We start from the raw sequence: 27558 nt of genomic DNA, 5'->3' as shown, positions 1-27558 counted from the left end.
TTTCTGTGCATCGTTCTTGCCTGGCGCCGCTGTGCGTATCTCGAATGCTTGTATTGGGCAATTCGCGATCCGAACCTCATTGCCTCAATTCACATCATGCGCACATCATCGTCATCAAAATCGTCTTCGTCTCGTTCCTTTTTTCCCTTTTGCCATTCCTCTTGGTCTAGATGGTAGCTCCATGACTCCTTCCATCCTCGTCGTCGCTTTCGCTTTCCATCCCGTTCGAATGCTTGGGTGCCGCGCTGTCTTCATCAGGAGTCGTGACGTTATTTTGACCTGTTGTGAGGCCGTACCCTTGCACAATCTCCGCTACGTGAAGATCGGCAGCGTGGGACATCCATGGGATCTTGCAGAACGATTTGCCACCGCGTCGACTACAATCCGGACGCTGGCAAATGTGTCCCAGGAAACAGGTTGCGGAGCGGCAACTTCCTATGAGAAGTGATCAGTATTGAGTGAGGAGAATGTGAGCTGAACAGGACAGAAGCCTACCTCGTTTCGGGCACGGTTGGTGTCGAGCTACCCATTTCAAGCACTCAAGCATTTTTGGAGTTATTGCAGAGTGGTCGTATGGGCATTCGTCGCCTCTAAGGCAGTATCCATTGAATTGGAAGTTATTGCACAACTTCTTCTGCGCAACTCGAGCCTCGAATTCTGCTCGTTCTTCGCGCGTTGACGGAGGCGTGTATCAGCCAGTTCTCGAGCGCTTAACATGGTAGGAGCGAAGTCCGAATGTGCTCGTCAAAAAATTCGCGGAAAGCTCGACTTGCGAGAACGAACGACAATCACGAGTGGGCAGAAAGCAAAGAGAAAGAATGGACGCCTGAAGTAACAGCAGACGACATGATATGCGGCTTCGCACGCGTGTCTGAAAGATGTTTGTCTCGTCGAGTCTGAGAAGATGAAAGCAAGCGGAAATCAGATCGGGGCCTGTTGCCTGTGCAGGGATGCAGCGGCTCCACTGCGAATAAACAAGACGCAGCAAGCACGCAAAGCCCCACGACGAGTGCGGTGCACAGCACGCAGCATGGCGGGCAGCATGATGGACGCGCAGTGAATTCGCAATGGAGGAGTCGTGCTCGTTGCAAAGCAATGGCAAGGACGAGTGGTCTCGCGCTCGACAAGGATGTTGCGATTGACTTTCGGCTGCCCCGCGAACCGTGTGCTTGACTTCGCGTCGTCGCGTCTCTTCTGTTGACGCCGTGCAATACTCGTGCAGGTCTCGAATTGTTTCCGACGGCCGGACACAGCCATGGACAGCAGTGCTCATAACGCCCTGAATGGCTGCGTCGCGTCGTTACGCTCGAGCATGCAGCTGCTGGAGTCGAGCATCAACATCTTGGACAGCGGGGTGAACGACTACCCACGCCTCGCGAAAGTGCTACAGACAACCAGGGTAGAACATCTCCTCTACAACTGCCAGATGGTGCTGAGAATGCTGACACTAGATCTAGCACTTCGAACTCGTCTCCGAGCACGATCTGACCACCGCTCAATCCACCCTGCTCTCCGAAATCCAACCTGAAGTCTCGAATCTCCTCGCACGCGTGGAGACATACCTCGATAAGCTGGAGCGTCGGGAAAAGAGCCTGATGGCCAAAGCAGAGTTGCAAGAAGGCCGACTTGCGCAACCATCACGAGCAAGCTCCGGATCCAAGAGTCCCGCACGTAGACCAGCCGCCGGAGGGCTCGGCAACATGGAAGAGATGAAGATGCAGCAGCTTCGGCAGAAAAAGGAACGTTTGAGCTATGCTGTGGGAAGGCTGGAGCTGCAAGCAAGTCAGAGGCAGAGGCAGCTGAGAAAGAGCATGGCCGCGCAATGAGACTCTGCTCTAGTCACGCACACAGCGTGCATTCCTCCCCACACACGACTCTACGGCGTCTGTAGCCACGGACCACCTAGGTCCAGCTCATTCGCGATACGAGAGTAGTCCATGCACAATTTGCACTAAGAAAGCTCAAACGTAAGGAAAGTGCCGGTCTCCCGACTACCTCCAGCATGGAGCGCCCAAGTAGCTTGAACGCTGCGCCACGATGACTCGAGGGGAATGAAATGGCCTCTTCTCTGCCATACTGGCAGTGGCGTCAATGCACCCTCCGAGAAGATCTGCCATTTCGCTCGCCTTCGCCAGGGACGTTCGGAAAAAGGCATGCCATTTCGCGCACCACGCTTCATCCCAGTGAGCGCAATGCCTGTGATGATCCGCTGACCATCCGAGCTAATCTTGAGTGAAACAGACTCTGGACAGACTGAGATCAGAAGCGGCCCTAAGATGACAGAGCACGTTGTAGTGATAGCTCCTCAAATTGTAGGCAAAACAAAATAGACACCAAAGAAACGATCCGCATTCTGGGGGTATATACAATTCGAAAAGTCAATTAACGAAACAAAAACGTCCCAAAACTCCTCTGCTCTGTCCACAGAAGCTGATGGAACCCGGCCGTGAGTCGCTGAAAAGCGTAAAGTCTTCGAAACGAAACAGACACAAAAAATGCACATTCTTCCCGGGAATGGCTGTAATCCCCCTTGCTTCAGTATACCATGGGTCGTGCTGAAAAGCGTCCGCATGCTCCAGGCTCTAAGGTATGCTGACGTGACGCTCGTTCTTCTCGCTTTTGACGCTCTCTCTCCTCCTACGGAGCGTTCGATTCTGAGGCTCTCGAAGCCCCTCCGCGGACGCTGCCACTCAGACTCCCGCCAGAGACATCCCGTGTAGGCAAGCCTGGGCTCGAGACCGGCGGCACTCCAAGCGATCCGGAGCTTGAAATGTTGCTCACCTTCCTCTCAACACCAGAGTCGGCGCCATTGGCTTGGAGCGACGTCTGTCTCGATTGCGAAGAGGCGATTCTACCGCCTGTGGGGACGCTGGCAACCGGTGTCACCCCACCCTGCACACGCTGGCGCGTGCCTGGGAGATTCTTCAGCCTCGATGTTCTCCAATTCTCGTACCATGTTCTGCGGCTGATATCACGCAGCTCCACGCGCCATTCGGAGAACACACTGTCGCGAAGACGTCCAAAATCGCAATGGCTGGCATCGTACGGATCCGCGAAGCCCCATGGGAATCGGCGTCCGATCTTCTCTCCTTTCTTTGGTGCGGGCACGTACGGAGGCAGGTCGTAGATGTCCGGCGAGAACACTGACATTGGGAGATACGGCGTCTCTCCATTGCTGGTTTCCATCAAGGACAGGCTCGATTGACGCCGGTGAGACTTGCCCCGCCCTCCCGGGGAAGAAGAGTTGGACTTTCCGGATCCGGTGTCGTCATTTTCGCTGTTGGCCTCTTCTTCAGAGTCTTCCTCCAGCTCCAACGCTTCCAGGGGGTCCAATTTGGCAGTCTTGATAGCGTCCCATACAGTACGTTTCAGGTACGTGATGTGACCGGTAGTGATCGTATCTGCTTTCCCGATGACTGGAATCACCGTAGTCTTGCCCCAGAGAGCCCGCATTACCTGGAGATCGAGGTCGCTGTCGAGAGTGGATGCAGCTCTCTTGGCGCCGGGCTGCTGAGCAATAGTAGCGCTGAGTCTGATCGGGAGTCAGCATTGTCAAGACCTAATCCAGGAGACTAGCAGCCGGCATTGCCTGCTGCAATTCTGGCTTGCGGTGGCTTTACCGCGACGAAAAACATACCTAACGGGATCCAGCACCAGCAACACGCAATGAATGTGCGTATCTTTGACACCGGGCGTACGCATGACCTTCTGCTCCTCGGCGAACGTCTCTTCAAACTTGCTTTCCACGAACCCGGCCAATTCTCTGCACTGCAGATCAACCACATTCTTTTCCAGCCCTTGGGAGTCCCATAACGTCAGACCAATTCGCTCTCCTTCGATCTCCGATTCCAGGTATGTCGAAGTGAACGAGGAGCTTCCGCGGCTGCCATACGAAGTCTGTGGCTCGGGCTCGCTCCCATGAGGCTGCTTGCCAGGGGGCAAGGCTAGCGAGTGCTTAAGGAATGAAATGAAAGAAGTCTTGCCGCTGTTCTTAGCTCCGACAACGAGGATGCTGGGAAGTTCGTTAGCTCTGATTGCTTCTTGGTCCATGGCTCTGTATGACGACTCACTTGAATGGTGTCGGGTCCTTCTTGCGCCGAATTCTGCGAGGGCTGTTGAACGCGTTAACATTCGTTGTAGTTGATGCGTACGAGAAGCGGCCGCGATTCGCCATGCTGGTGGTGTCTGAGAGGTCTGGCGCTACATACTCGCCACTGCTGTGGACACCATTGATTTTGGCCGAAGGAACAGGCGGAGAGGAGCTGTTCAGGGCGCTGTCAGCCCGGCCACTCGAGTAGCCTGGCGGCGAAGAACTGCTCATGGCGGAGCTCGACGGCATGCCTTGCGACTGGCTGGGACGAGAGAAGTTGGCGGTCGGTCGGGTGGGGCCAGATGCGGAGGCGGATGAAGTGGTGTAAGCAGCGTTGAAGATGGCCACGCTGTCCGGTCGTTCCTCGCTGAACGGATTCATTCCTGGCAGCGGCGCGAATGAAGGGAGGTGCGGTGGTTGCTGTCGAGGCTGCGCGGCTTCCCTCTTCGCCTTCTCCTGCTCCTCCTTCCGCCGACTGCTGCCCATGCCACTGACTTTGCGCAACATGCTTCCTGTCTTGCCTGCCTGCGGCGGGCGGTTTGCTGCTTCCTGCTGTACTTGCGCAAAGAGAGTCTTCGGAAGCGGTGGTGCCGTCGGCTCGGCGACGTAGAAGGCGCGTTCGGGCTGGTCGAGTGAATTCTTGCGCGACGAACTGGTGTTGGATTTGCGCAACAGGCTGAAGCTGCGCTTTCGTGGAAACGCCCCGCCGTCACCAGTGCTCGCCGCTCGACTCCGTCCTCCAACGGGCCCGCCGTTAGTCAACGCGTTGTCGTCGGCGATAGGCCACCCGGTCGTCTTCCTCGCGCCCGATCCAGTCGTGTTCACTCGCGCGAGCGGGCGGCTGTCTGGCAGCTGCTCTGAATGCCGTTCTTCCACTCCAATGGCGTTCGCGACGGCAGCGGAGAAGGCTTCACGCTGATTGACGAAGGGAGGGCCGCGCGGCGATGAGGGTATGGGTGGAGGGGAACGATGGCTCGTCGTGTAGTCGGCATCGCGCAGCTGGTCAGCGGAAGAATACCCGGTCGCCATCATGTTTCAAGGGTCAGTAGTCCAGAGGCGATCACCAGGTAAATCATTGCACGACCTCGCTAAGTGTGCTGATCCGCGCATTCGCGCGAAGCGTAGGACAAGATGTCGTCTAGCCGCCCACGCTGCGCAGCGTTACCAAAGGAGAAACAGGACAACAAAACACTCGGAGAGTCAGCGAATTATCCTTTCGAACCGCCTCTTCTCAACATGCAGCAGCCTGCCACATGTGCAACGAGTAAGGAGCCACCGTGCCGGTTGGGTTTCACATGGATTTGCGCGACTAGGCCCGACGTTGCGGAGATGAGCTTCCTGAAACGCGCCACTCCACAGCTTTCACGTGTCATCAACAGCTGCCGACCCAAACTTCTATATATGCGCCAAACGTTCGGCTTGCATGCGGAGGAGACGGCAGTTGTCTGTACATCCCGTATATGTCGGGGAGCGATGTTGATCCAGAGCTCCTCAATACAATAGCCATACCAGCGCGTGACGAACGCGTCCAATGGCCAAATTTCGGATTCGCTTCCTTCGCGTCGATCAGGAGCAGCTCAGGACGACTGGCTGTAGTTTTGGGCTGTATCGCCGCACGATAGCAGCGCCAAGCAGCATCACAGAACTCGTCGGAATATTCGCAAGGCAAGACCACACCTTGGCGTCGACAGCATAGCCAAGATGACATGGAAGGCATTTTCGTCATGCTGGTGCTGAGCAGGCTGGTGTAAAGCGTAGTGCCAGATTTAGAAACCTCGTGGCATGTCCTTGAGCTTAGCAAGATCCCCCATGAATCGGATCCTGAAGAGCCTAACCAACAACTCATGATTGTTGCTCGTGCTGTGGCTGTCGACCTGATGATGCTAAATGGGTGAGAGAACACGTGATACAGCTGTACTGGACTGGTTCAGCTTTAGAAATTCATTGCCGTCCTTCATCTATTATACATAGCTTGTCCGCGCTCTTCATCGCAACATATGTGGACACGCCACACTAAATGAAGCCTCTCATACCTCGCTGCTAACCTGCAGATGTGTGGTTCTTCCAGATGATGCGTATTCAGGGTCCTTTTCTCTTTCTACCTCTCACGAAGGAGCTTCGACCAAGGTCCTATTCCTGCCTTGCTCTCTTGTTCGCGCCAGCCTGCATGCCCTGTTGCTGCTGGTAGCCATACCCACCTTGCTGACCCATGCCACCACCTTGGAAGCCCTGGCCGCCTTGAAAGCCACCACCTTGATAACCGCCTCTTCCGCCCATCCCATACCCACCACCTCTGGCTCCGCCGCCTCCAAAACCTCCTCGTCCCATTGCGTTGTTACCCATCATGCCTCCCATGCCCCCAAATCCGCCACGAAAGCCCATGCCATTCATTCCCATTGCCATCATGGGATTTGCCATCACACCGCTCATCATTGGATTGCCGCTGCCATAGCCATAGCCATTGTTCATACCGCCAAACCCTTGTTGATTCTGCTGTTGCTGGAAACCACCTCGTCCTCCCTGAAAACCTCCGCGCGGCTGGAAACCACCTCGTCCGCGGTCTTGATACCCGCCTCGCTGGAACCCACCACGTTGAGGCGCAGAGTTGTAAGCTCCGGCGTCCTTTTTGGTGGCTTGTCCCGAATCACGTCCCTTAAACGGATTGCCGAGTCCAACATACCAGACCTGGAATTGATTTTTGCGCTTACCTTCAGTTGAACCTGTGCCATCTTCCTTGGGAACTGGATCTTCCCTTGCTTCTACTGCTCGCTTGACTGCTGACGCTGCTGCCGGGGTGTCGAACTCCAAGTAGGCTTCGCCGCGAGACTTTCCATTGATCTTGTGCTCGCCAAAGGCAATGTCCCGAAGTTGTGTTTCGACCTCGGCTTGCGCGCAAAAAGCGCGCAGATCTTCTTCTGTAGTCCACCAGTGGAGTTCGGACAACTTCAATGCCTGGGTGGCGTTCGGCTCGACAGATGTGGTAGCAGGGGTCGATGAGGCAGGTCGGGCTGATGATGTACCATTGGCAGGTGGACCAGACTGTTGATGCTCATCGTGGCCATCATCGGGGGCTTTCCGTTTCTGCCCTGTTTGTGCTGAAGGTGCGTCTTGCTGTTCCTGATGTGTGATATGCTGCTGCTCCTCGTAGCTTGGGTATGAATCGTCGCCAAAGTCAATGCGATCTTCTGGGTTCTCTTCTTCTTGGTGTTGTTGTTCGTTCTGCGCTTGCTCTTGTGCCTGCGATTCGTCGCCGTAAATGTCGAGATCGAACGTGTCGTCTTCGCCAGACATGGTGAAAGTGAGGCCCGCCTACGCTGATGGTTATGCAGGACCCTTCAGGGCTCAGAGAGGTCTGTCACTTGGACAGGAGGGAGGTGAGCGCTTTCAACCTGTTTGGAGAGGTTATGTACAAGTCCTCGAGGGTCAAGTCTGGTTATTGTACAATCAGTCTCGCGATCAATCGTACAGAAGTATCCGTGTCTCGTCCTCTTCTTCCCATCCTCTGTCCTCGGTATCAATGCAGACATACGTACACTGTTGCTCTCCTTCGGCCGCTGGTACACAAAGCTTCAAATAATAGTACAATAGTCGCTGCTCCTGCTAGTGTCCCACTCAAGCGCTGAGTCCAATGCTGTGAGGCTCTTCTGATACCGATGTCCCGATGACACAACACCCGCTCTCGTCGCTGCCCTTGCCGACTCCTGAATGGGGAGGCGCGTCACTGGCCGAGTATCAGGGGACTATGGCTTCGATAGTGCACTGCATCTGTCAGTACGCGAGGGCCGTGATCTCCACTCGGTGTCTTAATATGCTGCTTACCTTTGTCGATGGCGTGTTGAACAGCAGAAGACGCGCTCTGGGAGAGCTCAGAGCACCAGCTGCTGCAGGCCGAACGCTGCCGATGTATCGCCTGCGGACGGCACGGCACGCCTCCACGTCCGATGTCCGATCATCACAGCTGCGGCAATGACGATGTGAAAGGGTCAACGCTGCCATGCTGAATTGGATTAGCCGGGCAACTGGCCTCGTGACAGTGACCACACGCTTGCTCGCCTGGATCAGGTCGCATTGCTAGCCTGTTCCCCGACCGAGCGGCGGTGTGAAGCAGATTGCGGCATATATAGACCTCGCATCATGCCCCTCGCACGCGATCATGTCGCCGCCAACATCGCTGCTGTGAAGCAGGCAGAGGAAAGCGACAAGATGGGTGCGGCAGAGAGCAGCGAGAACGGGACCACCACACAGGCATTTGCAGGCGAACAGAGTCGCGAAGACGAAGAGAATGTCTATGTCAGCCTGACCCACGATGCTCTGGACGCCTCGAAGCAAATGGCACGGGTGAAGAGTGCAAAGGCCGGCGCTGTCGTGCTGTTCGCTGGTGAGTGGCTCTCCCCATTGCCCCGCGACACCGAGACGCCTACTCAGCACTTGAGCAGGACTGTCAATGGCAATGTCACGCCCCAGTAGAATACAAAAAGCTAAGTCGAACGTTGTTTCCTAGGCTGCACACGGGATTCCTTCAACAAGAAAGCCGTCACCCATCTCTCCTACTCAACCTACGCTCCTCTAGCTCTCAAGACGCTCTCTCGCATTGCCCGGGAAATAAAGCGCGATTATAAGCTCACTGCCATTGCTATAACGCATCGCTTAGGCCGAGTCGACATTGGCGATGAAAGCGTTCTGATCGCAGTTTCCGCACCGCATCGCAAAGCAGCTTGGGATGCCGGAGAGGCCTGCCTCGAGAGTGTAAAGAAGTCAGCCGAGATATGGAAAGAAGAATGGTTCGAGGATGGAGGAGTGTGGAGGAGTAATCGTGATGGCGAGGCAGGCACACCTGTGACGAAAGGGAAAGAAAAACTGGAGAAGAGAGAGACAGATCGCCCATCGAAAGGGAAAGAAAGGAAGATGTCCAGTGCTGACCCAAATGCAAAAGACAAGCTGCCTTCCAGAAGAAAATCGAGCGCTGCGAATAGTGGTGGGCCAAGTTCGATTGGTATTAAAAAGGCTGCCACTGAACCTTCGAGGCCGAAGGCTGTAACACGGACAACCACCTTTTACGAGGGCGGTTTCGAGATATAGGTGGGCACTGGACTTTCGCGGGAGTTCCTTGCGGCGGGTGGATCGTGTTCTCTTATGGTATGTGATGTGTAACGGCGATTATGATTAGCTTTACGAGTGCAGTAGCGACAAAACGATTGAACGGGTATCTGCGAAGCGAAGCGAGGCGCATGGATGGTATTTTGCAGAAGTAAATATTCATACAGCGAAAAATAGCTAACAGTTGCCTTTGTCACTGATGTGATGGCAGTGCAAATTTCCTCAAGTCGTGCTTGCTTCGATCGAAATAGTGGTAAAGCTTGCTTCCAGGCGGAACCACTTTCTGCGGCCACGAACAGAAAATCATCACACGTGGTCGGCCTCGAGCACTTTCGGAGTGATTGATACCGTCGTTCACAACATCGTCGGTCGACACCTCTTACCACAGCACCTTATCAATTCTCAACAGGAGAGATTCTCTCACCAGGCTTAGACTTGGCATCATAAATCGAACAGAAAATGCATATTCCTATCCCAACCGCTTCTCCGTCCGCGCCTCGACCGGTTCCCAAAGCTCCCAAAGAGACCAATGCCTGCGACGATGTTTCCCAGCACTCCTTCCTGATCCTAGCTCTAGCAGCAGAGACTGTCGTATGCAACATGGAGCGGGTTGTTGCACTCCAGCAGGTCTGGGTCGAAGACTTTGCCAGAATTGTGCAAGGACTCAGGACAATGAGTGCGCAGAGCTGTGGCGCGAGAAGGACGTATCAAGGCAGTAATGGCATTGACAAGAGTGGAAGTGGATTTTACAACTCATCACACCCAGAAGGCGCTCAAAGTTTGTGTTGCGAGCAAGAGCTGCAAAGAGACTCTCCAGAAAAGGACCCTGCTGCAGCTAAAAAGAGCTGGACACGGGTCTGGAAGCGAAGATCATGGACACCGACCTCAACTCCATCTGTCGCTCTCGTCAAACCGAAGCGATTCTCTGCACCAGATGCTTTTACACGAAAAGGGATGGAGTGTCGCTGTCGATACGTCGTCAAGCTCGAAGAGATACAACATCTGTTGGTGCAGGTTGTGAAGCCAGATACCGGACATCTCCCAGAAACCGTTCAACAAATGGCAATAGCGCTGCTTTGTGATGAGGTCGAGGCATGGACGTCAAGTGTGGAGATGATCAGGACGGCCCCGGCGACTGCAGCGAAGGAGAACAAGTCGTCATCGAGCCGATACTCAATTTTTGCAAGGTCCGCTGCAAAGGGAAGGCTTGAGTCTGAAGACGCCTCGAGTCCATGAAGTGACGTTCGAGAGCTCCACTTAGGTGGCAGTGAGTGCTCATTCCCAGTGGGAGGAGGCATCTGTGCCATATCCTTAATGAATATGATTTGAAATTGGTCACGAACTTGTGAGCATTTCAACCATCGTGCGTGACATGAGTGGGCAATCATCCAGATACTCGATGAGCGGAACCACGTGTGTCCCTTCAACGATCTTGTTCTTTGGAGGAATACCAATTCCATCCCACAATTGCGGCGCCAATCAGACTAGGCACGACCACAATCGCCTTGACTACATTCCGAATCATTGTCCTTTGATCTTCTGCCATGTCTCTACCGGGCCCTCGTACATGCTCCATTCCAGGTCTTGTTGCGCTCAGCTCAGAGATCAGATGTCCAAGAGATGGTCCAGACAACGAGACCTTGTGTTGCGCACCACCAAGAGTGGTCTCGTCGATGACTTTTCTTTTCCGCTGAGGCCTTGGAGTAGGTTTCGCTGTGCTGGATGCAAGGCGACGAGGAATCAAGATCACCTTGGTGACCATCGCCTTCTTGGCGACATTGGTGGCCACCATTGTGCCGTCCACTTAGGTGTTCAGACTCCTCCGAGAAATGAAGAATAAGCGGGGTCCTCATACGATGGGGGCTGTCGGCTTAAACGATCATATTATTAGTCTGCTTGTTGTTCTCCTCCTCTTGACACTCGCCTATTGACGGCAACCCGGTCTCTGCCTGTATGTGGTTTATGGACGGAGCAAGTGGAAAGCGCGACACTAGTTAGCGAGAAGCAGGAAGTCGCCAAGCCGGGCTGGTTGTTTCTGCAGGATCGTACAGCAGCGAATGCGAATGTCTTCTCTGGTCTGCACTCTCAATACATACACTCGTACAGTAAATTGATGTTCTAAGGGCGTGAAGTTCACGATGATTTGGTTGCAAAGTGGAAAACGTCACGACCTGTGCAGGGACCAGCACCAAGTCTCGGCCACGCCAAAAGGCTGTTGCAGTCTTGCAGACCACGGTACACCTCACACAAGTTCGCTGGCATCTGCACTGCACCGAAACGCCACTGCCCGACAACCGTGGTGTCGGATTCGTGGCGTCCACGTTCCGTGATGAAGTGCAACTCCTCTTGCCCGTCTTGAAGAGGATCAACCGGATGAGGGACAGCAAACATCGTGCTGCCGCTTTTGTGGCGCCGACAGACAGCATGATCCCGGCTTGTTCGAGGACGACCTCTTCTTCGAGGACCTCCACGACGAGCAACCATCTGCATATACTTCACGAGACCCTCATCGTGCACCGTATTGCTGATCAGCCTCGCAGCATGTGCTGCGCCGAGGACGGGAACTGAGTAGGGCGGCCCTAGATGTGGACCCAGCCACGCCGTTCCAATTGGTTGAAGCGACGCCCAACCTCGAATTGTCTGGAGCTCCAATGTGCGGCTGAAGACGTCTGTACAAGAAGGATCGCGTGCCCATCCCCGAGCTGTCGCGTAAGGCCATGTCTGCTGCAAACTTCTACGCTGCCGCCATTCGTTTGCCCATTCCCGAACCCGCTGTCAAGTGACTGAGTGAGGCCATTGCAACCCCACCACAGGCAAGCATGTCGACGTTGAAAGTGGACGACCGTTCGCGGCGAGGCCGATCTTCTTCAAGGTCTGGGAGAGACAGGTCGCGTTCAAGAAGCAACGTTCGAGCTCCAGAAGCCCCAGATGTACCGCGTACGGGGTATGCCTATCCTCCGACCACTTCCTCAATGCCTGGCTCATTCAGCAACGGAGCCACAAACGCTGCCTACGACGTGAGAGCTCCAGCTCAAGCCAATGGCTCATACTATCCAACCACGAGTGCGCCGTCTCAGTACGCACCTCCTATCCCAGCTCCTTCGCAGTATGCCCCACCTCAGAGCATTCCATACCCTAGTGATGACGGCGGTTTCACCATGGGCGGCTACACCGACTTCCCGCCAGAAGAACGCCCAGGATACGTGCCGAGCCAAGGAGCCTATATGCCACCTCTGCCCAGAAGGAAAAGCGATGAGGACGACTTAGCATACGGGTCAGACTCGAGCAAAGCGTCAGCACTGCGAGGGCGAGGCCGCGAAGCTCCGTCACGGAACGCCTCATATGGCTCCAGTGCTGCTTATCGCTACACCCCTAATTCAGCTGTAGATACACGACCTCAGGCCCAACAGTATCAGTATAGCCAGGCGCCCGACAAGATCAAATACAACGCCAAGCCCAACGGGTCACAAGCAACCACCTATACTGCTACTCCACCTGAGCAATACCGGCCGGATGTAAGATACAACTCAGGACCGACAAGTCGCCCATACGACCAATTACCAAGGACGTACTCGGATGACTCTTATGGAGACCACGGAGCGCAGGTAGTTGACATCACCCCAGGCAGAGGGAAGAGCGACGGGAAGTCTTCCAAATCCAAATCGCATCGTCATTCGGCCATTGACTTGCCGCCTCCACCACCAATCGGCCTCGCCCCACAAGGCCTTGGGCCTCGAATGGATCGGCTCTCTGTGAGTGGCAACAGGCCTGACATGTTATCACTAGGTCTCGGAGGTGCTGTCGGGGGCGCCGTAGGAGGAGGCCTACCGCCACCGAGTCCCATGCTTGAAGCGTATCATGGCACATATCAATCGATCTCTCCCATGCCCCTCGCCATCCGTCCAGATGATGACTTGGATCTTGATGACCTACCCCCTCTCTCCCCACCTGCCATCCGGAGCTCTGGCTCATCGCGTTTGGAATCCGATGCCTCGAGGCGCGACGCCCAAGGCAAGAAGCGGGTCATCATGTATGATCCGGAAGAAGACGCGAAGAAGATCGCTTCTGCCTTGTCTCATCGCTCTGGCAAATTCGATGCAGATGCAATTTGTGACGTGCTGCCGAGGCTTTCTCATGATCAGATCATGGAAGTGAGAAAAGAGTACAAGAAGCAAGTCAAAGTCCAGGGCAAAGGTGTCAATATGGGCAAACACATCAACATGAAGCTCACCGGCAACTTTGGGAAAGCAGTCTATGTCTGTGCCATGGGCAAATTCGAGAGCGAAGGATACTGGGCCAACTTCTTCTACCAAAGCCACGGAAGCCGGCGAGAACTGCTCATTGAAGCATTAATGGGTCGCACGAATGCCGATATTCGAATGATCAAGGACGAATTCAAGGACAAGCGCTACTCGGACGACTTGGTAAAATGCATGGAAAAGGAACTGAAAATGGACAAGTTCCGATCTGCGGTGCTCATGGTACTGGAAGCCAGAAGGCAAGAAGAACAAGACGTCTATCCTGTGGAGTACGTGCACCGAGATGTCGACACACTTTACCGGTCCATTCAAGCCGAACGCGGAGGCGAGACAGCCATGTTGGAAGTCATTGTCCGACGCAGTGATGCGCATCTCCGGGAAGTACTGCGTGCGTACGAAAAGACCTTCGGTGACAATTTCGCAAGGGCAGCTTTGAGGAAGAGCAATAATTTGGTCGTAAGTCTCACCCTTCATTTCATTTTAATCAGCCGTAACATTTCTCTGACAAAAGTCGGCACACAGGGCGAAGTGATTGCGCATATTCTGAACGGCGTCATTAACCGACCAGCTCGTGACGCTCTGCTTTTGCAGCACGCTATCAGGGATATCGCAGACAAGAATCGGGACGATGAGTTACGTTATGAATTGTTGATCTCGCGATTGGTGCGCATGCATTGGGATCGAACACATTTGATGCGCGTGAAGAAGGAGTATTACGAGAAGTATCGCATTACGTTGGAAGATGCGATTGAAGATGCCACGAGAGGGGACTTTAGGGAGTTCATGTGTGATTTATGTGATACGAGGGGAACGAAGTAGATGTGGTTATGCTCACGTCAAGAAATAAATAATCTATCATTATGTGGAAAGCCTTTCCAGCGACTTTCCAGATGCTGTAGTGGTCTAGGTCAAATACCCCAGCGCTCACAGAGCATTTTATCTATGCAAACGACCCTGTGCATACATCTTCTCGCATTGTCCTCCGATGCTGTATCCTAGTGCCTTCATCTCTCGCATCACCAATGCCACATGCACTTATAATTCAGGATTCGCGCGCCAAGCCGATCGTATTCGAGTGGAGAGATCCAGCTATCATTCGTCATGCGCAGCTTGCCAAACACACTCGCTCCCTTCCAGACAATGACAGCAGGATCGAGATCTCGAGGCGGCGGAGCCACGAGGATTTCTTTGGGATATTGCGGCATTCGATTGCGAAGCATCAGTTCCACATAGCTTTGCATGTAAGGTGTCTTGGAGGCACCGCCGATGAGCATGATGCTGCCGAGGAAGTCTCGCTTGCGGCGTTCGTCAATCTGGCCGTTGGGTAGGAGAGAGGCGTGGTCAATGGAGCGGAGGATGGCTTCATCGAGCGGCATGATGGGGACGACGCGGTCTCTTGTATCGTCGTCTGCCGGGGCGCCATCGGTGAGTCCTTCTCCCATGGTGATATCGCCGTCATCGGCAGGCATGGGCGTGCCTTCTGGAGGCGGTGATCCGGCCACAGAGGATTTGGGCGTGCCATCGTTGTCTCCGTTAAGGTAGCTGGGAAGTCCAAGGGGACGCTGTTTCTGCGGTGTTGGAGCTGCCAGCGGTGTGCCGATAAGACGCGCGGGCTCGCTTGGCGCAGGTAGTGTCGCAGATGGAATGTTCGCTCTGGCATACTTTCGCACCTCCTTCTGTGCCTCGGAGTCGGGGTCATTCGGCTTTTGGTCGTACAAGTCTGCGGATGCTGGTACAAGTGACCTCCGTCCCGCGAGCTTCTCTGAATTGTCGAATACGGCCGGCCGGAAGAAGCCCATGGGTGCGAGGAAGGCTTCGTCATACAGCTTGAACTGGTACTTGCGAGTCGGCTGCCCAGAAGCACGCAGGTGGAAGTCGTACAGCTGCACGCTGACATTCTCGTCAGTCAACGATGTGTACTTCTCCTTTAGCTCTTCGGCGAGTAGGAAGTCATGTCGTCGCATCAAGTTGAACTCGCTGTAGTTGAACTTGTCGAACAGCATCATGCGAACGAACGTTTCCGTCACATCGTAGCCTCCATATTTCAAGTTGATTCGTGAGGGTTCGATGCACATGCCATCCTCCACGCAGCACACTGTCGTCTTCTGCGCTCCCATATCTACCATGCACGCTGTACTGAATCCTGCTCCAAAAGTAGCCGCCAGCGACTCTTGCATGAAACAGACGCGGCCAAAGCCAAAGTCAGTCATGAGCTCTTGGAGGATGGTCGTGACAAACGCCTTCTCGTACAAGTCGGGAATGAGGAAGACACAGCTGTATTGGGACCACTCTCGCTTGTGGGGCAAATCGAGTTGAGTCTTGATGCTCTCCTCGATGATTGTGAAGAAATCCCGCTGTAGCCTGTTGCGATTGTTGTAATCTTTTTCATTGAGGTGGCCATGCCGCATCGGCCAGCTGAGGTGGTATTTCGGTTTCGAATTTTCGGGAATGCGCAGTGCAGGTGCGCCGATGATGTAGTCGGGCGCCTCTGCGGGATTGGGTGGCAGTTCTGTCCAGTCGAGCTGTACTGGGTCGTTGTGTTCCGATATTATTTCCGGCGGTGTGCTGCTGTTCCACTTGGTGACGAGTTCTCGTGAGTTTGGCAGAACGCGTCGCTTGTTCCCTCGTCTGAATTGCTTGAAATATGTGGCCATGCTGTCGTATTCTTTTGCGAACTACACTATGTTAGCGCGGGTTGGGCTTGTGCGCAAAGAATGAATATACCTCCTCGCCGAACCACTCCTCTGAAGGCGTGTCATCGTCCAGCTTGATGCGTTTCGGCACTGGCTCAGAGTCCTCTGCTTCGGTCTTTTGCGACTTTCTCGCAATCACCATGGGCACTGTTTTTGGAAGTGCATCGGTGGCGAAGCCAATGCGCATGTTCTGACTTCCCACATGGATGACGATAGTCTTGGAGCCGTAATTCTCGCCGAGTTCGTCGACCAGACCGACGTCATTATCAAGGTCGTCTTCGTTCACATCAGCAGGTTCGGGAGCGTCCTGGCCATTTTGCGCTCGGGCTCGGTCCAGGTCGACAGCAGCTCTCTTCCGGCGGTCGAGACGCTCTTCTTGCTGAAGTCTGATTGCAAGGATCTGGTCATCTCGTTTCAGGAAGTCGCTGTTGATGGGGTCAGTGGGCAGTTGACGGGATGCGGTTTCAATAGTGCGAATGGAAGGGCTCCTAGGAATTGGTTTGGCAGGTGATGCATGCATATACCTCTTGCAGTACTGCACGTTCAGCGCATAGAGATCTTTCTTGCCCTTCCTCAGGCCATCCAGCACCTTGCGGCCAACCATAGTGCGGAATGCAGGGAGAAGAGGAGGTCGACATGCAGGTACAAGGAGCGGCGGGCGGCGCGGAAAAGAAAGAAGCGTGGCGGCAGTTGGCACTCACGTGTAGTAGTTTTTCTGGTTGATCATGTTGACCTGTGGCCACGTCGAGAAGTCCATATTGTTGTCCGTGCGCTGCAGCCCTACAGTCCAGCAATGCTTAGTATGCAGGATCCCATTTCAGGCGTTTGTTTGCTGGCGGTGAAGACGCGTCGCGACGGCGGGAGTGGTCGTACCTTCTTCGCGCAGCAGCGCGCGACCTGATTTCTTGCCGACCATCGTGGGCGCGGGCGTGGCCTGGGAACGCGATGGTCCTGGTCGACGGGCTCGGCGATGTTTCGAGAGTTTGGACTGAGGGTGGCGTTAACTACCGACACCGCTGTCACACCGATGCTGGCGGTGGAGGGGGGCGACAAGGATGGGAGGGTGAAGAGGGAGTAGAAGTCTATGATATGTTGCTGGTCGTGACCGGCGGCGGCGACGTCGCACGTGCCAATAATAATCGCACGGCGGTGCTCGCAAGCTTTCAGGTGGCCGTCGTTGGTTGTGGTGTCTTCGCGCGCGCGCTGCCAGCAGAAAGCGGTGGGACTGCTGCCCCGCCTGCATCACTCACTGCCCGCCCGACAACTCCGACTCTGGCTTTTGCTCGAGCACATCACGAAGCACTCCAAATTACTCCCACTCGGTCCAGCACATACCGTCTTTCGTCTTCAGCAAATCAGCCGCCATGTCTGCCGGTATGTCGAGCTGCCCGCGCAGCAATGGCCGCGAATCATGACTGACCGTGTGTGTCGCAGACTTCCAAGGCGTCGCGAGTATGACCACACCCCTCCACGGCAGGAGCGCATGAGATGGCTGACGGTGCGCCGCAGAGCAATTCGTCGAGTACTACTACAAGACCTTCGACACGAATCGCAACGACCTCGCCGCCCTCTACGTACGTGCCCACCTCAATCTCCCTCCCTCGAGTCTGCCGCGTGATCGAATGCGCTGCGAGCTGCCTCGAAATTGCAAGCAGCATAGAAGCTAGAGAACGAACAAGGCTGCAATGGCAAGAGCGATGCTGACAATAGAGAAACACAGAGGGACCAGTCCATGCTCACATTCGAGGGCAACCCAACACAAGGAGGCGCCGCCATCACCACGAAGCTCTCCGTAAGCTATACCACTCCCACCAACATCACGTCTCGCTGACACATATGGCAGGAGCTTCCGTTCCAGCGAGTCGAGCACCAAGTCGCCACTCTCGATGCACAGCCCAGCAACGAGGGCGGTGGCATTCTGGTCATTGTCACTGGTGCCTTGTTGGTCGAGGAGGAGAGGAGACCAATGAGCTACTCTCAGACCTTCCAGCTGTCGCCCGATGGCCAGGGCAGCTACTACATCTTCAACGACATTTTCCGTTTGGTATACCCAGCAGCTTAAATTCCTGCACGCGAGGAGCTTCAGTAAACTTAGGGGAAAGAGCAGAGTGGGCATGAGCTTGGGCAGGTGTGCTCGGTGAAGAGCCGGACAACACTCATTCGGTGGAGGCACAACGCAAGCGAGAACCTTCCACCGGAGTGAACACCTCGTTAGCTACAAGACGCAGCTCACCCAATCCATGCACTCGGCTGTGACAGCGTGCTCGAGCGAGGGAGTTGGAAACCAGCATCTCGCCCACGTAGCACGCGAAAAATGGCATTGCTGATCAGTATCATCCTGTTCCCTCTTCGACATAGCCCAGGACGAAGAAATTTCTGACTGCCTTCCTCCAACCTGTGCAACCATATGGAATTCCACTCGTTCTTTCTTAAAGCCACAGACAGGTCCATTTAACGCAGAGGCAGGCTTACAGGGGACAAAACTCCACTCGAATTCTAAGCACCGTGTGATCAAGTGATTGGAAGCATTTCATAAACATCATATTCCATTCATTCGTACATCATCGTCAACACATCAACGCAAATATCTACATTGCCTCTTGCAGAAGCCGTCAGTCGAATGGCGTTGGCGCGGGTGGCTCCGGCGTCTCCGGCCCTACAGGCGTCGTCGTCGTCGTCGTCGTACTACTTCTCACCTTAGGATTCGTCGGCTCTATAACAGTCACCGGTGTGTTATAGATCACACAGCTTCCGTACCCATTATGCACCGCCGGAGGCGTACAACCCGGATTGGGATGGCATCCATCTCGATCCCGCCATTCAGTCGCAGGGTTAGGGCAAGGGAAAGGCGAACATCCCGATTGACTCTTTCCAAAGTATCCGTTCGGGCATCTCCAGCAATCAGCGCTCGGTGGTGCATTGGCATTGCCAGGGAAGCAATTGTAGCCACAGGCTCCGACTTCGTCTCGTGCGACGCAGAAACCTTCTTTGCTGCGGCATTGATTCACGCGGTCTGGACAGGCGGGACAGCCAACTGTGCCTGTGCGGCATTCTGCAGGACCGCCGACGGGTGGCGGAGTAGGCGTTCCTGGGATCTCGGCGCGAAATTGCAGTTCGGTGCCGATTGTTCGGCCTACTGGCATGAAGTAGAGATCCGTGCCGCTGGTACACGGGATCATTTTGGTTTTCGCGCCCGTCTTGTCGATCCAGTAGGCTTCGGCGAAGCCGGTAGTCGTATCGATTGTCCAGATTGCGGTTTCTGGAACGAAGCTCTTTCCTTGTCCTTCACGAGATCTGCCGAAGACCATGGAGTTGTCGATGCCTTCTTTGGGCAGCGCACCTTTGGCGGTTTCCCTGGAAGTGCCGAAGTAGAGAACGTGAGCATAGTTGCCAAATGCTTGGCCGGTATTGAGATTGTCCATGTCCAGGATGAGCGCGAGTGTGGGTATGCTAGAAGCCTCCGGAGGCTGACCCGAGCCTTTGAAATTGAGCTGCTCTCCCTTGGTGGTTCCTGTCGGCAGTGTGAAGTTGATCTTGAGGGCATTGTTTACATCTCCCGTCAAGAAGCGCTTGCCTGTTCCATCCATGGTCTCTGAGATGTAGCCATAGCTGAGATCCACGGTTGTCTGCCGTTTTCTCATAGACGACGGAATGTTGAACGAGAAGACGACCCTCGAGAATGTGGTGCTTCCCACCACGCAAGTAGATCCATCGTCCTCCTGGCCACTCGGACACTTGCACGGATCAGCCAATGACTGACGCGACTGATCAGCCCGACAGACACATTCGCCCGTTCCAGCGTCTCGAATCTCTTTAAGTGCTGGTTGGCACTTTTTCTTGCAATCCCCGTTGATCATTTCATTTCCGTTTTCAATGCACCTCGTCGCGTTGGTCACGCAGACACCATTGACGATATCTTTGATCGATTGCCGACATACACATTGGCGAGTCACCTTGCTTCGGAGCTGATCAGGGCGCGGACACAGTCCAACACCACAGACGTACGTCTCTGGATCCCGGACTTGTCCTGACGGGCACTTCTCATAGCACGGCTCGGGAGCGTCAGGAATATACTCAAGTCCGGCATTGGCGCAGGTGGCAGCAGGCCCGGTGGGTGCTGTTGGCGTGCTGCATGCTCCGTTCTGCTCGACTGCGTTCTCATCGCGACACATGCACACACCAGATCTCGCGCGAAACTGGTCTGCTCTGCATTCTTTAACGCATTCCCAGCCATCGTCTTCAAGGCCAGCGGCACAGATGCACATGGAATTAGGCGAAGATCGGCTCATATCAGGGCTCCGACAGCCACACTGCTTGGTGGTGGCGTTGCGATATTCGTGCAAAGCGGTGTTGCATTTGGCCATGCAGGTGCCACCGACTTTCTCCTTGGTGAGATCACGGCATTGGCAGACTGAGTTTTCCCAAGTTCGAGCCTGGTCCGCTGGACAAATCCCGTCTCCACACACTCCCGAAACTGGATCACGTACGTATCCGGTCATGCAAGCTTTGTCGCAGATATACGGGGACTGGGGAACGTAAACAAGGTCGATGGACTCGCAAGTAGCACAAACTCCGTTCTTCTTCATCTGCCCGATCGGGCATTCAAGAAGTTTGCAAGATCCGTTGGGCTGACGGACCGTTGCTGATGAGCATTTCTCAACGCAGGCGCCATTGAAGTACTCATAGTTGTTGACATTGCCACACGCTGATACCTTGTCGGGTACATCTGCAACAGGCTGGACTGTAACGGCATCCGGAAATGCAGCTGGATTTGCTGTCATGAAGAGGCCGCCACTGGCGACCATAAGAGATAGATCTTCCTTGTCGCCATTTGCGTTGAACCACACCGCGCTCATTTCGAAGGTTCTGATGTTGACGGTCCAAATAGCACTCTGGGCAATAAATCCGGTGACACCGCCTTTCCGGTTGATTGAATTCACCTTCCCGTCGCCTGGAGGCAATCCAGGTTGAGCGGCACCAAGGAGAAGCTGCTCGCTTCCACTTTCCGAATTCTTTATCAGGGCGACCGCCCGAAGATCGAGATAGTCCGCTTGGTTGTCACCGAGAAGATTGACCCCGGTTCGAACAACTCCATCCCCTTGTGGGACTGTAAACGAAACCTTGAGTGCCTCCGCTGGGTCATCGGTGAAGCTTCGTTCGCCGTTGACTGCACTGAATTCTCTGGAGATGTAGTTCATGGTTGATCCGCCGTTGGTCTGTCGCTTGTGCTTGGTCTTCGCCGGGATACCAAAGGCAATAGCTACATTAGAGACGGTGACGGTTGACTGCGACGATGTGGTGGTCGTGGTCGTCGTTGTTCTCGTCGTGGTTGTGGTTTGCGTAGTAGTTGATTGCGATGTCGTCGAGCTTCGTGTAGTAGTTGATTGAGACGTTGTTGTGCTTCGCTGGGTGGTGCTCGTCCCAGTAGTGCTTGTCCTTGATGTAGTTGACGTACCTGGCGCTGGAGACGCGGAGATAGAACAGCTTCTATCATAATATGTGTATGCTGATCTAGAGTCTCGTGTGAAGCTTTGAGATATCGCCGCGGTATACAAATTGCAAGTGGTGCCGCTGTGCCGCATACTTTTGCATCGGTCTTTGCTCTTACACAGCGCAGAACAAGCTGCCAGGTTGCAATTGGTCTTTGTGAAGAATCTGGTGTCCTTGTCCTTGTTGTCATATCCTTTGAGCCCGCACTTTGGTTGCGCAGGCTTGGCACAAGATTTATCGTAGAACTTGAATGGACTTCTGCTATTGGATTTGAAGTTGCGGGACCTGCATGGGTCAGTAGCAATTCTCATGATGACTCTATTCGAGGGCTCTTACACTTCAACCTTGAACAATGAACAGGTACCGTAGCCAAAAGAGTAACTCTTGCATTGGCTCTCCTTCCAACATCTGTCACCGCAAAGCTTTGCCGTGGAAAGCTCGTAAGAGAATATGCGAGACAGGTATGGACGAGTGGACCGCCGGTATCCAGATACACCACAAGATGCAGCCGCTCGTTCTAGCAGGATGCTGTCAAGAGCCGGCTCAGTGAATGAAGCAGCATCTTCCTCAATAGCAGAGGCTCCGAAGCGCGTCCAGGCGAGCAACCCGATCAGTACGCTGCTGACACGCATGTTTGTTAGTATGCTCGAGACGTGAAATAACCCACCGGTCAGTAGCGAGAGGAAGGCGACGCCTATATCTTGCTCCCTGCCAGACAGCCGGCAGATTCAGCCTTGATCGCCTGACAGCACCTTCTACGGCAGTACCGTGCCCTGTGGCAGCCATGTGCTGTGCATGGGCTGATGGCCAAGGAACGCCATTGAATGTATGTATGGTCAGTAGCAAAATCTACAATCGTGCGTAGCACCCATCGGGATAGGTTCTCGCACACGCCGACTTGGGTAGCGAGGTGGCTTGAAGTATCGCGTGCATTGTGGAAAGGCTTGCCGACAGCTCTCTATTTGCCCAGCCCAGGTGTTCTTGCAGCAAGAAATTGTCGGCCATGAGGTACTGATTGGCATGAGAAGATTATCGTTGGGAATGGTGCCGCACCCGTTGACAGTGTGTTTGAGCAGCCCGGCATGGACAATGCGAGTAAGTGGTATCCGGTTTGGTCGGGCGATGTGGCTTGGTCTAGATTGCAGAGCCGCAACCACGTGGGGAACTTTACTGCCGCACCACTATACAGGTCTCGGTGCCGTCAGACGGGATGCAGTCCTACTGGCGAGACAATCGTGAGCAGTCCGGACAGCTTGGAAACTTCGTATTGAGACTTTGAGTCACCGAACGCCTGGACATCGTGACCTTTGGCTCGATGTCCACCGTGGGCGAGAAGGGTTGATGGGGAGTGTCATGACTTGAGATGGAAGCGAAGGTGGAGAAGAGAGAGGCAAGAGGTTGCTCGTGGTGGCTTGGCATGAGAGCCCCGAGTCGAGGCTGCCCGGCACTCCACCCCTGTCAACATCCAGCAGGTGCGAGACGCTTGCTTCTTACGGATGTTCCATCGACACTTTGCTCCCCAATGGAGCTCAGACGAGCATGGCCGTGGCGTAGGATCTTGTCCATAGCGATCTTGCTGATCGTTGTGCAGGCCGCGCTGCTGCTGTACTGGTTCCAGAGTCCAAGGCATGTCAACGTTGCAGGCCCAAATGGCTTGTCGGCAGTTCCAGGAGAAACACAAGTCCACGCAAGCCACCCTCTAGGCGCCAATGATTGCAATGCGAAGTTTCCGGATCTTTACTATGAAATTGAGCGTGCCAGTGTCTACTGGAAAAACAAGAAACATGCAATTTCAAAGGACGACGTCGATATCTCATGGCACCCTACTGGCATGTTCGAAGGCGGCGCCATCAGGTTCCTGATACATGAAAACAAAGTCAGAGTACTGGAGAGTATCAACGCCATGCTGGACCCGAAAGGCAGTATCGGTGAACGAGGAACCTCCTTCCTCCACTTACTCCAACGAGCTCTGGAAAGTGCGACTGCCAGCGGTGAAGTTCTGCCAACCATCGAAGCATCTATTGTCTTGCAAGACGTATCGTCGCCGCCGACAGAGGATGGCACACATAGTTTCTGGACATGGGCGCGGCCGTCGCATGACGTGCATTTCAACAGGACGACAGAATACAATGGGGAAACAGTACATTATGAACAGTTCTGGAAATATACCACCTTTGAGCGACTCTGGCTGATACCAAATTTCGACTTCTGGTATACGAGCTCTATCGGATACTACACGAAGGCGGTCGAGGATGCCATGCAACGAGATAATATGGCCAAAATCTCAAAAGTGGCCTGGAGAGGCACAAGATGGGTTAACCCGGATGTCCGAGAGCATCTTGTCAAGGTGACCGAAGGCAAGCCTTGGGCGGATGTCATGTTCAGCGACACCATGACTCACGAGAACCACATCGACATTGCAGACTTCTGCAAGTATGCCTTCACTGTACACACCGAGGGCTTCAGCTATTCAGGGCGGCTGAATCACCTTCTCAACTGCAACTCTCTTCCCTTCATTCATCAGCTCAACTGGAATCTGCACTACTATCATCTCCTGCGAAAAGATGGCCCCGATCAGAACTACGTGGACGTCAAGGACGATTTCAGTGATCTGGAAGAGAAAGTTCTTCACTACCTGGCGCATCCCGAGGAAGCACAGAGAATTACCGCAAACCACATCGCAACATTTCGGGAGCACTATCTCACTGCAGATGCTACATCTTGTTATCTGCGCAGGCTGGTCCATGAGTATGCGTCTGTGGCTTTCACGCCTGAGACTACTAGATCGAACATAGATGGCACGACTGGGCTGCGAGGCCGTGATCTTGATACATTTTTCGCCAAACCAGAAGACTTCAAAGAGCCGTGAGGCTGGATGCTGGAGATTGTGCTCAACGCACTGAAACCTCGACATGGTCGACTACAATTTCGGCCTGTGGGCAGGAAGTCATGGACGGAACTGGCATGGCTCTCCCAGAGGTTCAGCCCCGGCAAATGGGGAAATCGCACACTATTTGGACAATCCAGATGCTCTTGCCAGCTTGAACCACGATTCGGAGACGTAATTGAAGCTTTTGGCGCTTCGAAAGGGCTTTCATGGCCCTGATCTGGATCAGCGTGCCTCGTGGTCGACATGCAAAGGCAGCAGAGCTTTCACAATACGGACAATCATCCCAGAAGAATAGACAAGAGCAATCTCGCTGACTAATGTTTGAACAATACAGGTCACAACTTTCAAACAGTCAGAGACTGCTACGAGCAATGCATGGATGTATCGCACATCTCAACCCGCGCGCTACTGCTATCACGAACGTGTACATCTACCCTGTAGATGTACCACAATTCAAGTCTACCAGTTGCCTCGATCCACAACACGCTATCATCAATGCTCAAAAAGCATCCGTACACTGCGCCGTCAATCGTACTGATTCTAATTCGCTTGCCAATCGTTCCCAACACTTAGCCCTGCTCATCAACCCTGACATCTACATCAACACTCGCTCCTGCTTCTGCCAGTCGCTTGGTTGAGGATGGTAAGGGATCCTCGCCTTCTGCAGCGGGACGTTGCCAAAAGTGCCATGCACAGCCATGCTCTTGCGGCGCTTACCCATGACCGCGGAGTCAAGCTTGTAGCCCAGCTTGATACTGTCGTCGGGTTTCTCAACGAACAGGTCCTCTGCCATCTGGCCCAACTGCTGCTCGCTCTTCTTGACCATGTAATAGGCCAATACGAGGGTTCTGTAGAACCACGCAAGCACAAAACCGCGGTACTTCGGGGGCATCACAGTCCAGATGTCTGCGGCGTCTTGCACACCAGTATACTCTTTCAGCACCTGGGTTGCGAAGTTGATGAGTAGGCCCATGGTGCTGCGGCCCAGTACAGTCATGCTCTGGAAGTCGTGCGATAGGTTCTGCACCAACCTGTCGCAGATCACGATCGTTTCGGGATACTCTGCGAAGTTGATCTCGTTGGGCATGGCTGTGGCAGGCACGCGAAAGGATTTCCTAGCGTTCACGATCGCTGTGCGAAAGTCTTTGCACTTGATCGAGAATCTGGTGGCATGTGAGCTTGGACTGAGGATGACCTCCTGCTTGAAACGTGCGGTCGCTAGCTTCCACCACTCTCGTTCACGCTTGTAATAATCACGAGCACGACGGTCGTGCACGATGGCGACGCGAACAAAGTCAGTATCGCTGTGTAAAATCTTCTGCTCGCACTGTGGGCATTTCGCGGCCAGACAGTCTTCTTCCGACATCGCGCACATCAGGTGAGTCTCATTGCACATGAATTGATGACCACATGGGAGCTCGAAGATATCTTGCTCGTCGTCAATCATGGTACGGCGAACTCCTTTTGCGCTCATTCGAATCCTCAGAACGTTGTTGATGGACTGAAGTGGCGCGCTATCAAAGAGAGTGTCGCACCCGCTGGTATCGAAGTGTGCCACTTCGGGATCGTGCTTCTTGACGCGCTCAAGTACACGAAGGTACGAGAAGTCCGTTGCACGGTTGACATGCGACTCGAGGAGCTTCACCCAGCTGACTTGCGCGCCTTGAGTTCGGATCTCGCTCCACTCTGCTGCACTGACTTCAATCGATTGAACTTCTTCTTCGAAGAGTGGATTCGGCGAGGAGGTCACCCAACGGGTCTTGAGTTGGAAGCGATACATGGGCGTAGTCTGCAGGTCAGTGGCAAAGTAAGAAACGACATTCAGCGTGCTGAAACCAGGCGCGAGCGTCAAGCGCTCCACCATCGACTCGAGAAGATTCTTTCGCTCAAATGTAGGTATCGCAGCATGAGCAACATCGGCACGAGTTGGCAGCCTCACCATCACATCCGGGAAATTGTGCTCGAAGAAGGCGCCTTTCTTCGGCGGCTCACGTTGCGCTGCGTTGCAAGGGACTTCGAGTGCGATGTCAGCCCCCTGAGGCATGAGGTCGAAGCAGGGGAATACGACAACGAGCTGGTGGTGTTTGGTGTTGGGACCCATGTGGCGGGCTGTCGGCGGCAAGTCTGCGGTGACACGGTAAGACTCGAACGCGCTCGCCAGATCGTCCATGTTGACATGGGCGCGGGCAGCGTGCTCGACGTCCAGCATGTTCATCTGCGCGCCGAACTGGGCTGTGAGGCTGTCCATGGCGCCGGTGCTGGAGAGCTTTGCGAGTGGTTGAGTGTTGTCCGACGTGCGAAGGAGGTTAGACTGTGTTCTAAGCCTTCGGCGGTGTGCGAGCTTGCTGAGTGAGGAGAGAGAAGGGCGGCGTGGTCGAGGCTGCTTATGAGAGGTCCAAGCGGGTCGAGTCGCTTCACTTGCACCAGCCAGCTACCGGCGAGTGATTCCGCAGGTGAACGGTCACGCATACCCGTGACCATATCTGCGCGCTAGGCGGCTGCACCGTTGGACGAGCATCATGAGAATCTGAACATTGCCTGTGGCCCGTTGTAGTCGTAGGTAGAAGAAGGTCATCTTGATTAAACGATGCTGGCTTGTGTGGGCACGGTGTGTCGAGCCTTGAGCCGCTCCCAGCAAGTACTATAATGGTGAGTAGTGGTTGTGTATACGTTTGAGCAGACATTTGCAGCATCCACGACATCGAGGAAGAAGTCGGTGCGATGGCACCACTCGCTCACAGAGTTGAGCATCCTTCATGCTCGCGTGCCGTGCGCTTGAAATTCGTTGTTCTGAGCTCACTGGGCTGCTGTGTGAAGTCAACGCCACGACTTGGTTGGCCTGCGTCGTTAATGTCAACGCTGGCTCTTTGAGAGCAAGCACTCCACGGCATGGTCCTAAGAGACCTCGGCGTGGAGGAAGACAATTCGCGGAAGAAGGGATGGACAGAACTCAAAGAAGGTCTCTGCCCACATCTTGCAGACCCAGCCGGCTTTTGTTCATTTGAAGACATTTGAAGACAAAGGAGGTTTGTCAAAGGG

The 27558-nt window shown here is 54.3% G+C and overlaps 14 protein-coding genes across 14 annotated transcripts; 6 read left to right on the top strand and 8 right to left on the bottom strand.

Moving 5' to 3' along the window:
* Window positions 1–166: 166 nt before the first annotated feature.
* On the bottom strand, window positions 167–547 carry RHO25_003077 (uncharacterized protein; the record flags this gene model as incomplete). Its single annotated transcript, XM_023598604.2, has 2 exons — window positions 167–435; window positions 496–547. 2 exons carry the CDS (start codon window positions 545–547, stop codon window positions 167–169), a joined length of 321 nt encoding a protein of 106 aa, XP_023456164.1.
* A 708-nt stretch (window positions 548–1255) lies between these two features.
* Window positions 1256–1826, top strand: RHO25_003076 (uncharacterized protein; the record flags this gene model as incomplete). Its single annotated transcript, XM_023598603.2, has 2 exons — window positions 1256–1399; window positions 1458–1826. 2 exons carry the CDS (start codon window positions 1256–1258, stop codon window positions 1824–1826), a joined length of 513 nt encoding a protein of 170 aa, XP_023456165.1.
* An 811-nt stretch (window positions 1827–2637) lies between these two features.
* On the bottom strand, window positions 2638–5122 carry RHO25_003075 (uncharacterized protein; the record flags this gene model as incomplete). The annotated part of the gene is made up of 3 exons (XM_023598602.2): window positions 2638–3532; window positions 3638–4012; window positions 4071–5122. 3 exons carry the CDS (start codon window positions 5120–5122, stop codon window positions 2638–2640), a joined length of 2322 nt encoding a protein of 773 aa, XP_023456166.1.
* Window positions 5123–6220: 1098 nt separating this feature from the next.
* On the bottom strand, window positions 6221–7381 carry RHO25_003074 (uncharacterized protein; the record flags this gene model as incomplete). Its single annotated transcript, XM_023598601.2, has 1 exon — window positions 6221–7381. The coding sequence occupies one exon, from the start codon at window positions 7379–7381 to the stop codon at window positions 6221–6223; it is 1161 nt and encodes a 386-aa protein (XP_023455444.1).
* Window positions 7382–8224: 843 nt separating this feature from the next.
* RHO25_003073 (uncharacterized protein) lies at window positions 8225–9169 on the top strand (the record flags this gene model as incomplete). Its single annotated transcript, XM_023598600.2, has 2 exons — window positions 8225–8468; window positions 8592–9169. 2 exons carry the CDS (start codon window positions 8225–8227, stop codon window positions 9167–9169), a joined length of 822 nt encoding a protein of 273 aa, XP_023455443.1.
* Window positions 9170–9646: 477 nt separating this feature from the next.
* Window positions 9647–10423, top strand: RHO25_003072 (uncharacterized protein; the record flags this gene model as incomplete). The annotated part of the gene is made up of 1 exon (XM_023598599.1): window positions 9647–10423. One exon carries the CDS (start codon window positions 9647–9649, stop codon window positions 10421–10423), a length of 777 nt encoding a protein of 258 aa, XP_023455448.1.
* A 187-nt stretch (window positions 10424–10610) lies between these two features.
* Window positions 10611–10979, bottom strand: RHO25_003071 (uncharacterized protein; the record flags this gene model as incomplete). The annotated part of the gene is made up of 1 exon (XM_023598598.1): window positions 10611–10979. One exon carries the CDS (start codon window positions 10977–10979, stop codon window positions 10611–10613), a length of 369 nt encoding a protein of 122 aa, XP_023455447.1.
* A 1027-nt stretch (window positions 10980–12006) lies between these two features.
* On the top strand, window positions 12007–14265 carry RHO25_003070 (uncharacterized protein; the record flags this gene model as incomplete). Its single annotated transcript, XM_023598597.2, has 2 exons — window positions 12007–13902; window positions 13969–14265. 2 exons carry the CDS (start codon window positions 12007–12009, stop codon window positions 14263–14265), a joined length of 2193 nt encoding a protein of 730 aa, XP_023455446.1.
* A 197-nt stretch (window positions 14266–14462) lies between these two features.
* Window positions 14463–17055, bottom strand: RHO25_003069 (uncharacterized protein; the record flags this gene model as incomplete). The annotated part of the gene is made up of 4 exons (XM_023598596.2): window positions 14463–16121; window positions 16171–16564; window positions 16841–16919; window positions 17013–17055. The coding sequence occupies 4 exons, from the start codon at window positions 17053–17055 to the stop codon at window positions 14463–14465; spliced, it is 2175 nt and encodes a 724-aa protein (XP_023455445.1).
* A 448-nt stretch (window positions 17056–17503) lies between these two features.
* On the top strand, window positions 17504–18201 carry NTF2 (Nuclear transport factor 2; the record flags this gene model as incomplete). The annotated part of the gene is made up of 5 exons (XM_023598595.2): window positions 17504–17513; window positions 17574–17591; window positions 17649–17713; window positions 17860–17931; window positions 17983–18201. 5 exons carry the CDS (start codon window positions 17504–17506, stop codon window positions 18199–18201), a joined length of 384 nt encoding a protein of 127 aa, XP_023455452.2.
* Window positions 18202–18751: 550 nt separating this feature from the next.
* RHO25_003067 (uncharacterized protein) lies at window positions 18752–21337 on the bottom strand (the record flags this gene model as incomplete). Its single annotated transcript, XM_023598594.1, has 1 exon — window positions 18752–21337. The coding sequence occupies one exon, from the start codon at window positions 21335–21337 to the stop codon at window positions 18752–18754; it is 2586 nt and encodes an 861-aa protein (XP_023455451.1).
* A 67-nt stretch (window positions 21338–21404) lies between these two features.
* On the bottom strand, window positions 21405–22261 carry RHO25_003066 (uncharacterized protein; the record flags this gene model as incomplete). Its single annotated transcript, XM_023598593.1, has 3 exons — window positions 21405–21600; window positions 21693–21914; window positions 21966–22261. The coding sequence occupies 3 exons, from the start codon at window positions 22259–22261 to the stop codon at window positions 21405–21407; spliced, it is 714 nt and encodes a 237-aa protein (XP_023455450.1).
* An 890-nt stretch (window positions 22262–23151) lies between these two features.
* RHO25_003065 (uncharacterized protein) lies at window positions 23152–24498 on the top strand (the record flags this gene model as incomplete). Its single annotated transcript, XM_023598592.2, has 1 exon — window positions 23152–24498. The coding sequence occupies one exon, from the start codon at window positions 23152–23154 to the stop codon at window positions 24496–24498; it is 1347 nt and encodes a 448-aa protein (XP_023455449.1).
* Window positions 24499–25114: 616 nt separating this feature from the next.
* RHO25_003064 (uncharacterized protein) lies at window positions 25115–26767 on the bottom strand (the record flags this gene model as incomplete). Its single annotated transcript, XM_023598591.1, has 1 exon — window positions 25115–26767. The coding sequence occupies one exon, from the start codon at window positions 26765–26767 to the stop codon at window positions 25115–25117; it is 1653 nt and encodes a 550-aa protein (XP_023456233.1).
* Between the last annotated feature and the right edge of the window lie 791 nt (window positions 26768–27558).

The sequence above is a fragment of the Cercospora beticola genome, chromosome 2, assembly GCF_033473495.1.
Source record: "Cercospora beticola chromosome 2, complete sequence".
Taxonomy (NCBI): Eukaryota; Fungi; Ascomycota; class Dothideomycetes; order Mycosphaerellales; family Mycosphaerellaceae; genus Cercospora; species Cercospora beticola.
Note: the sequence above shows the minus strand (reverse complement) of the source record. Positions and strands in the feature narration are given on the sequence as shown.